Source organism: Anas platyrhynchos, chromosome 9 (genome assembly GCF_047663525.1).
Source record: "Anas platyrhynchos isolate ZD024472 breed Pekin duck chromosome 9, IASCAAS_PekinDuck_T2T, whole genome shotgun sequence".
Taxonomy (NCBI): domain Eukaryota; kingdom Metazoa; phylum Chordata; class Aves; order Anseriformes; family Anatidae; genus Anas; species Anas platyrhynchos.
The window spans coordinates 14,897,799-14,906,182 of NC_092595.1; the positions used below are offsets into that span (position 1 = coordinate 14,897,799).

General features: G+C 50.9%; 1 protein-coding gene across 2 annotated transcripts; it reads right to left on the reverse strand.

The window, feature by feature from the left end:
- Positions 1-259: 259 nt before the first annotated feature.
- DTYMK (deoxythymidylate kinase) lies at positions 260-6,989 on the reverse strand. 2 transcript variants are annotated; one of them, XM_038183444.2, is made up of 5 exons: positions 6,829-6,989; positions 6,614-6,722; positions 5,638-5,728; positions 3,132-3,329; positions 260-1,360 (listed from the first exon to the last, which is right to left on the reverse strand). In XM_038183444.2, the coding sequence occupies exons 1-5, from the start codon at positions 6,956-6,958 to the stop codon at positions 1,250-1,252; spliced, it is 639 nt and encodes a 212-aa protein (XP_038039372.1). In that variant the 5' UTR covers positions 6,959-6,989; the 3' UTR covers positions 260-1,249. The 2 variants fall into 2 exon arrangements, with proteins under 2 accessions (XP_038039372.1, XP_038039373.1); XM_038183445.2 differs by lacking the exon at positions 260-1,360 and adding an exon at positions 2,000-2,203.
- Positions 6,990-8,384: the final 1,395 nt, after the last annotated feature.

Genomic DNA, 8,384 nt, shown 5'->3' on the forward strand with positions numbered 1-8,384 from the left:
TCTTCTCCCCATTAGTCAATCAGCTCAAATGGCCTCTAAGAAAGCAGGGTTTAGTCTCTGTAGGGGCAGCTTGGAGAGCAGTCCATACTGCTAAGTGTCTGATGGGGAGATGTTACCTCTGCTGGTCATCCCCATATTAATGCACCTTACAAATGATTTCATTTAACTCATCCCAGACTAGGGTATTTTTTTTTAAACTGCTGAAGACTTGGAAGAACTCTTAACCTCATATAGCATAATCAAGCATCAAACACCCATCACCATTTTATGCACTGGAACTTTATTGTAACAACTCAGACTAAAAGCAGCATCTTCAGGCAGTCAGTGGAATGGTAGAGGCTGAGGGAAGCAGGCAAGCTCACAATTTGAACCTGATCTGGTTTGGTAACCTATGCAGGGCTGTTTGGATTTCACTTGGAAAGTGAAGTACAGGGATCACTGCTGACTCTTCCTGATCTTGGTCGCAGGAGCAACTCAACCAGTCTAAAAGAATTTGTGCACTACTTGGCCTTCAAATGGGGCTGCTGACAAGCTAACATCTATTTTGGACTCTTCCCTGCTAATAGCTGTCCAGCTTCCGTACTGTTCTCACTGAGCAGCTGGGGAGCAGGCTGGAATAGGAAGTCACCCGTCCCTTCACTCTAGCAAACAGTGATCCCTGTATCTAGTGCCTGAACTGCTGCACTTTCACCTCCTGCATGTCCTTTTAGAAGGTAAGTGATCATAGTGGTAGGAAAAAAATAAATGCCTTTGCTGCTATACAAAATGTTTAAAAGAGTAACATATTATAAAGTACTATAAAAGCTGGTTGTAGCACAGGGGATGCATTCCACCAGAGAGAAAGAAGAATCAAGAACATGGTAGGTCTCTGGAACTTCAAGTATGGGATGGCTGTTCCCCACCTGTTGCTGCTGATCACCTTTGGGGAAGCTCTGGGCTCAGTATCTAAATCTACGTTACAGGACCAAGCCTACGACAAGAGATCCTACCTGAAGCAGGGAGCTTTCACAAAGGAATGTTATGTGCTCTTTGTATGCTCGCTTATAACAAAAAGCAGCAGGGACTAAGCAGAATGGAAGAGGAGAAGCAGGCACAGTCAAAAGCACGCCAGCACCACGCTGGACCAGGAAGAATACATGTGACCTATAAACCGTAGTAACTAAAATGCGATGTAGAGGTGTCATCCACCTGAGGAAGGTCCAAGAGGTGAATTTTCTGCTAGCTCTAGAAGAATAACCTGCATTAAGCTTTATTTCCAGAGTTCTCCCAAGGGTTTATTCTGAACCTCCAGCATGGTTTCTTCAGCAATGGACTTAATTTCTCTGTGCAAGTCTTCTATGCTCTTTGAAGCATCAATCGTCTGTTGCCAAAACAAAAAATACAGAAACATGTTCCTCAGTTTCCAACACAATGAGGAAAAAACCCACCTTCCTGCTATTTTTCTCTCCCTCTTCACTCAATATTGTTACAATTCATGAGCAGTGAAAGAAGCTAATTACACTTCTCATGCACTACTTCTGCACTGGAATTGGAATATTTATTTTACGCAGGAACATACACTTAAGATATCGATGTGCGACAGGATGAAGGGAAACAAAAGCAACTACTGCCGCATGTTCTTTGCTGATGGTCTGTGGGAGCATACGACCTTAAATCAGGTAAGCATTTTTCACCCCGTAGTGTAGTCCCTCAGAAACATCAGTATGTTGATCCCTCAGGGGTTATCTGGGGATCCTTACTATCACTCACAACAGTCAGAACCTCTCAAAATCCAATCCATGGGATTTTCCAGCTTCAGTTTGTTGGTTGTTTTTTAAGACCTGCAAGCTGGTAGTGCTACCTGATTCTGGTGTTTGCTGAGCCTGGTGCTTAAGGAATACCAGCTCTGCTCCCGTGTGACTGAGGGAACCTGGATCACACGGACAACGTCATTTTATGCCCCTTTCTTCTCAGGGGACAGCTTGCTTGATTTTTACCTTTGAGACTGCAAGGCAGCAGAACAGATGCAAAGCAATACGGCCCATATCAAAACTAGATTCCACAAAGCTTGTATTTAACAGGAAAAAGTCCAAGCAGCGATGTTTTTCCTAATGTTGTTTTAGAAAACGGGACATTTCACTTCCAAATTATAGCTTGCAGGTCGTCACAAGTCAACGTTAATTGGCAAAGGCTTTGCTTCCATTGCTTTAAAATTATTTAGGAGCTATGAAGGCAAAGAAATAACTTGGTTAAAAGACGTAAGCAGGTGCAGGTTGATCATGAAGACCTATGAATACTGGACCACACAGCATTGTTGTGAAAAAGCAGACTGTGAGGCTATGCAATAAGTACACTTCATAATTAAATGGTAATCTTCTTGTTATGGAACAGCTAATGTGTGAGCTTTGTGCTCACGCAATATCCTCAAGCAGATAGCTGACCTCAATTTATTCTTGTAATTGATGGTGTACTGAGCTCCATTTCATGTTTTGGACTAAATGGATCTTTGGCAACCTTTGGTGTCTATTATTTTATCTGATGTTGAGGGGGGGGATTGCCAGGAATGCTAACTGTACTGCTAATGGCTGCTGGAACTGGATTTCTGTACTCACTTCAGAGATACCTGTCACCTCTACATCATCTGTTTTGATATGTACCTGTTTAACAGCTTTGCAGTTTGGGGTCTTTTAAACAGACATGTCGCTGATACTTTAAATGAAAACTCCTTTCGCGTAACGGATAGAGAGATAACAGATGACAAGTAATAAAGGAAATATATTCCTCTGCTAGAATCTCCGGAAAATCAGGGTTTGCAGACTAGATGTTAGGTAAGTTTCACACTGTCTCATTCAATAATTTTGACTGCATGCTTTTTTGTTTTGTTTTTAATTTTGTGCTACGGTGTATGTTCTCTTCTGCAAAACCAACAAGCAAAAACCTTCCCCCAGTCCAACAGGGCCCCTTACAGTATCCGGGAGCAGTGGGCGTCAGCAGTGCCCTGCTGCAGGCCCTGCTGCAGTGCCCTGCTGCAGGCCCTCACTTCTTGCCAAGAACGGGAAGCACAAGGGCACAACACACACAATCCAGGAGGGAGCCCTCTCGTGAGAGACCACCCTCAGTCTGTGACAGAGCCCTCAGGGTTATTTGCTCACCTTCCAGTTTAATGTCTTGTCCTTCATCAGATGGTAGAAGGACTTCAGAACTTTCTCTTGGAAGAGGCTGTTCTCGTAACGTTCACTTCCGAAGTCCCCTCGTGCTGCTGCTTCCTCTGGGCTTAACTGAAGGAACAGAATCAGATCTGGCTTTGGGAGTCCAATGTCAGGCTGTTTGCACCAGTCCACGCAGAAGTTCTGTCCCAAACAAGGACAACCAAGTTTGAGATGAAAGAAAGGAATAAGAACAAGGGAAAGAAGCAGGGTAGCTGGAGAGTGGGGTAGGGGAGGAACAGCCACAGAAGAGATGCAGCACAAGTCACTGAATACAGCCCTACAAACTGAAAGGATGATTTCCCAGCCTAAAACTTCAAATTCACTCCTGGGAATTTTGAGGGTCCAGATTTTCCTGGGTTCCGTGCTCCTCTCATGCTCACTGAAGTCAAGCAGAGCTGATGATTTTAACATCTCTTCCGCAAAGCCCAGCAGAGGGAAATAATGAGTCACATTTCAAAACCTCCACACAGCGATCAGTCCAAAGGAAAGCTGCTCCCAAATATAAATGCTGTGCAGCTTTAGTATGTTTGTGCCCATGGAGGTACCTTTTTGCATACTTAACCATACACCTTCTCAGCCCACCAGGAATTCCAGCCCTGATGCAAGAGACAAAGCTTTCTGACTTTTTTGATCCCGCTGACAAATTTGAAGACTTCCACCGGGGTATATGGATCCACAACATTGCAGAGGCTGCTGAGGCTTCTCTGACTCCATTACTCCTTGCTGCTCATCCACATGGTGGACAGTGATACAATCAGGGTGCACGTACCAAGGCTGACCGCCGGGCTTGAGGGGATGAGGATGGGAGCCCAAGATCGACTTAATTCTTCCAGAAAGGGGGAAAGGTCGAGGTAGGAATAAATTCAGGTCAACTCCCAGCTGCACGGTTGGTGTCACAGGAAAGTTTTCAGCTTCTTTGACCACAGGATACTCTTCAAGGCCTGATGGCTACAGAGCAGGGCTGGGATATGTCCCAACACACGCCAAGACTGTCTGTGCAAGCAGGCTTGCTAAGGTAGTGAAAAGAGCTTTAAACTAGGTACGTCAAGGGAATGCTTACAAGCTGTAGAGAACTGAAGGTGGCAGGCAAAGAGGAAGTGTCTAAGGGAAAATATGAGAGCAGATGCTCTCTGGAAAGTGGCACTACTGGGGACCCATCTCAAGCACACAACATGGGAAACACCCAAGGAATGTCCCTGCACAGGGACACTGCGGGGCTGTGATCCTGCTCAGATTACAGGGGTGAGGTGGGACAGCCTGCCAGACTGCTGTGCTGCCATCGATCCACAGAGGCTGTTCAGGAAACAGGCTGGAAGGTGAGGAGAAAGAGGGGTTGTGCTGTTTGCCATGGAGCGTCTGCAGCACAGGGAGCTTTGCCTTGGGACAGGAGACGAGCCAGGTGGGAGCCTATGGTTAAGGCTCGGGGACACACCTGAAGATTGGACATCGATGAAGCCTTCTTCATACAGATGGAAGAAGGGTCACAATTGCAGGCCCTGATAGTCATACAAGACCTTAATCACCCATGTATCTGCTGGGCACAAGCAGTCCAGGTTTCTCAGGAATGCTGAAGACAAATCTGAGGAGAGTAGTAGATGCTCTGTACCTTGACGTGAGCATGGTCTCCTTTCCACCAAGCTGGTGAGATATGAACAGGCAGATGGACAGTCAAGTTGGCAAAAAAAATGACGAGGCTGCTGGGCTGAGCGTGGTGACCAGTGGCACAAAGTCCAGCTGGTAGGTGGCTGCTGGTGCCAGCACTCGAGGACGAATAGCACGGTTCCTAGTACGGTTCAACATCTCTAACAACTGAAACAACAGGACAGAGCGTTCCCTCAGCAACCTTCTGGATGACACCAGGCGTGGACAGTGAGCACATGGGAGGGCAGGACTGCTATCTGGAGGGGTACAACACACTGAGGAACAGGCTGCCAGGAACCTCAAGACATTCAAAAAAGGCAAATGTAAAGTCCTGCCCTGGGGAAGAAAAACCTGATGCACCAGGACAGGCTGGAGGCTGACCAGCTGGGCAGGAGCTCTGCAGAAAAGGGGCTGAGGCTCGTGGTGGATACTGAGCTCACCATGAGTGAGTAGCATGCCCTGGCCGCAAAGGCCAGCAGCATCCATAAGCACGAGGAAAGTGATCCTTCTTCCCGTCTGTCCTGCACCCACACGAGTGCCATGTCTGGTTTGGGGTTCCCCAGTGCAACTCCGGAGTGAGCCTACCTCGCTAACAAGTAACCTAATGAGTTTCTCTGTTCTTTTGGGGTAGACACAGGCAAACAGGCCACGTTAACATTTAAGCTGAAACTTTCATCCCCCATTTCAATCCACGTTTCCCCAGAAAAGGAGCCTGGGCCACACAGACCGACCTCGAGAGCAGGCCTCTCCCCATTTCCTGTTTATCCAAATATAGAGAGAGGCAGGGCCTGCCGGGTCCCTCACTCACCTCCTTGGCGCTTGTGAAGGCCACTCCAGAAAAGGCATATCTGTCAACCACAAGCGTGACCCCTTGACATAGTTTCTCTTTCATCGAAGGCCTGAAAACCATGGAGGAGAAAAAAAAGTTACACTTCCGACTTCAAACTGGTCATTAGCAGCATCAGGGTCATCGGTGACACTGATCACGAATCAATTCCTATTTGTGCTCCACCCTCTATGATATTTAGCAAATACCCTTTTGAGACACCCACATTCAGGGTGCACCACTGCAGGGCATTGCTCTAGGCAGCTCCACAGCTTGCAGCACGATCACCGACGAGCTACAGCCAGGCACGAGCAGCTTAGTCTTCCTTCCTTCCTAAGCGGTGCAGTAGGTTTGAAATACTTGCCTCTGTCAGAGAAAAGCATCCTTTGTTTACAACAGACATTTCTTACTGCAGCCCTCCCGCTTTGCTCGGCACCCCTGCTACAGCAGAATCAGTGAAGCTTTTGCAGAAACAGAAAGCATCTCGCAGTGCAGAGGTCCGGATAAGTGCAACAGCTGTCACCAACAGCCCCAGCTACGCACACAAAGCTTCAGTTTGGCAAAAAAAACACACAAGCAGTAGCTCCCAGGCTGGGGCAGCAGCTCGGTACACCAAAGGCCGTGCTGAGGGGTGGGTGACGTGGTGGTTTGCCCGCTCCCTTTGGGCTCCCAGGCGGCTCTGAAACCCCCTGGTTTGTGCCCAGCAGCACAGAGCCAGCTGCAGGGGACGGGTCCGAAGCCTCCACCTTTGGGTGAAGATTTGGGAGGGGAGCTCACAGGGAGGGCAGCTCCTTTAGGGTGCTGAAGGGGGCTGCTGACCCGGAGCAGGCCGTGCCTGGCCCTGACCCCCAGCCCTGCGGGGGCTCCATCCCGAGGGCTGACGGGGGGCTCGGGGAGGGTCTCGGGGGGGGATCCCGAGCGTTCCCACCTCCCCCCCCCTCCCCCCGGCCATCTTTACACGTGCTCCCAGCGGTTGGCGGAGAACAGGAGGTGCACGGCGTGGTCCTCCACGTCCTTCTCCCCCGCCAGGTAGGCTCCGAGCAGCCGCCCGATCTCCGTCGTCCTCTCTGCAACCGAAGGGGCGACACAGCTCGGTAACGGGGTCCCCCAACCCCCCGCCCCCTTAAACCCCCGCCCCCCTAAACCACCCCCCCGAGCCCCATCCCCGCCTACCGGGGAAGCGGAGCAAGTCTGCGCGGTGCCCGCCTGCCCGCAGCGCCTCCACCAGCCGCCGGCCCTGCGTGCTCTTGCCGGCCCTGTCCACCCCCTCCAGGGCGATCAGCGCCCCCCGGGCGCCCGCCATGGCGCCCGGTCCCCGCCCCGTCCCGTCCCGTCCCGGAAACGCTCTGGGCAGAGGGGGAGCCATAGAAGAGGCGGAGCCCTCCGCAAACGGAGGCCGGGCTCGCTGTTAAAGGGGGATAGGGGTGGTGGTCTGGTGGTCAGCCGCCGTTTTGAGGGAAAAAACGGGGAGAACGGGCAAAAGGCGCGCCGTGGGGTGGATGGGGGTGGGTGTGTGTGGGGGATGACACCAAGCCATGCGCGTGTGTCGATCTGCTCGAGGGTAGGAAGGCTCTGCAGGAGGATCTGGATAGGCTGCACCGATGGGCTGAGGTCAACTGCATGAAGTTCAACAAGGCCAAGTGCCGGGTCCTGCACCTGGGGCGCAATAACCCCAAGCAGAGCTACAGGCTGGGAGAGGAGTGGTTGGAGAGCTGCCAGGCAGAGAAGGACCTGGGAGTGATGGTGGACAGTCGGCTGAATATGAGCCAGCAGTGTGCTCAGGTGGCCAAGAAGGCCAACGGCATCCTGGCTTGTATAAGAAGCAGGTCTAGGGTGTGGCCAGCAGGGCTAGGGAAGTGATTGTCCCCCTGTATTTGGCTCTGGTGAGGCCGCACCTCAAGTGCTGTGTTCAGTTTTGGGCCCCTCGCTACAAGAAGGACATGGAGGTGCTCGAAAGAGTACAGAGAAGGGCGACAAAGCTGGTGAGGGGCCTGGAGAACAAGTCCTACGAGGAGCGGCTGAGGGAGCTGGGCTTGTTCAGCCTGGAGAAGAGGAGGCTCAGGGGCGACCTTATTGCTCTCTACAGGTACCTTAAAGGAGGCTGTAGAGAGGTGGGGGTTGGTCTGTTCTCCCACGTGCCTGGTGACAGGACGAGAGGGAATGGTCTTAAGTTGCGCCAAAGGAGTTTTAGGTTAGATGTTAGGAAGAACTTCTTTACCGAAAGGGTTGTTAGACATTGGAACAGGCTGCCCAGGGAGGTGGTGGAGTCACCATCCCTGGAAGTCTTTAAAAGACGTTTAGATGTAGAGCTTAGGGATATGGTTTAGTGGGGACTGTTAGCGTTAGGTCAGAGGTTGGACTCGATGATCTTGAGGTCTCTTCCAACCTAGAAATTCTGTGATTGTGTGATTCTCAGTGGTGCCCAGTGTCCACATGGCTGCAGGTGGCCCTGCTTGAGCATGGGGGTTGGAGCAGGTGACCTGCAGAGGTGCCTTCCAAGCCCGAGCCCACTGTGTGTCCGGTGGTTTTGCAGGGACCTGAACCAAAGCGCGGCCATTCAGCCAGGCCCGAGCAGCGGGGCAGCTGTGAAGGAGGCTGCCAGGAGGATGCCGTTCTGGATTTGCAAGGTCTTATTGCATTGAAGCTTTTCCTCCGTTTTTCTTGCTTCCTCTTTTGTTTGAGGGAAGGAGGGACTGAATGGTTCCTGATAGAGCTTTTCTGTCCTCTGC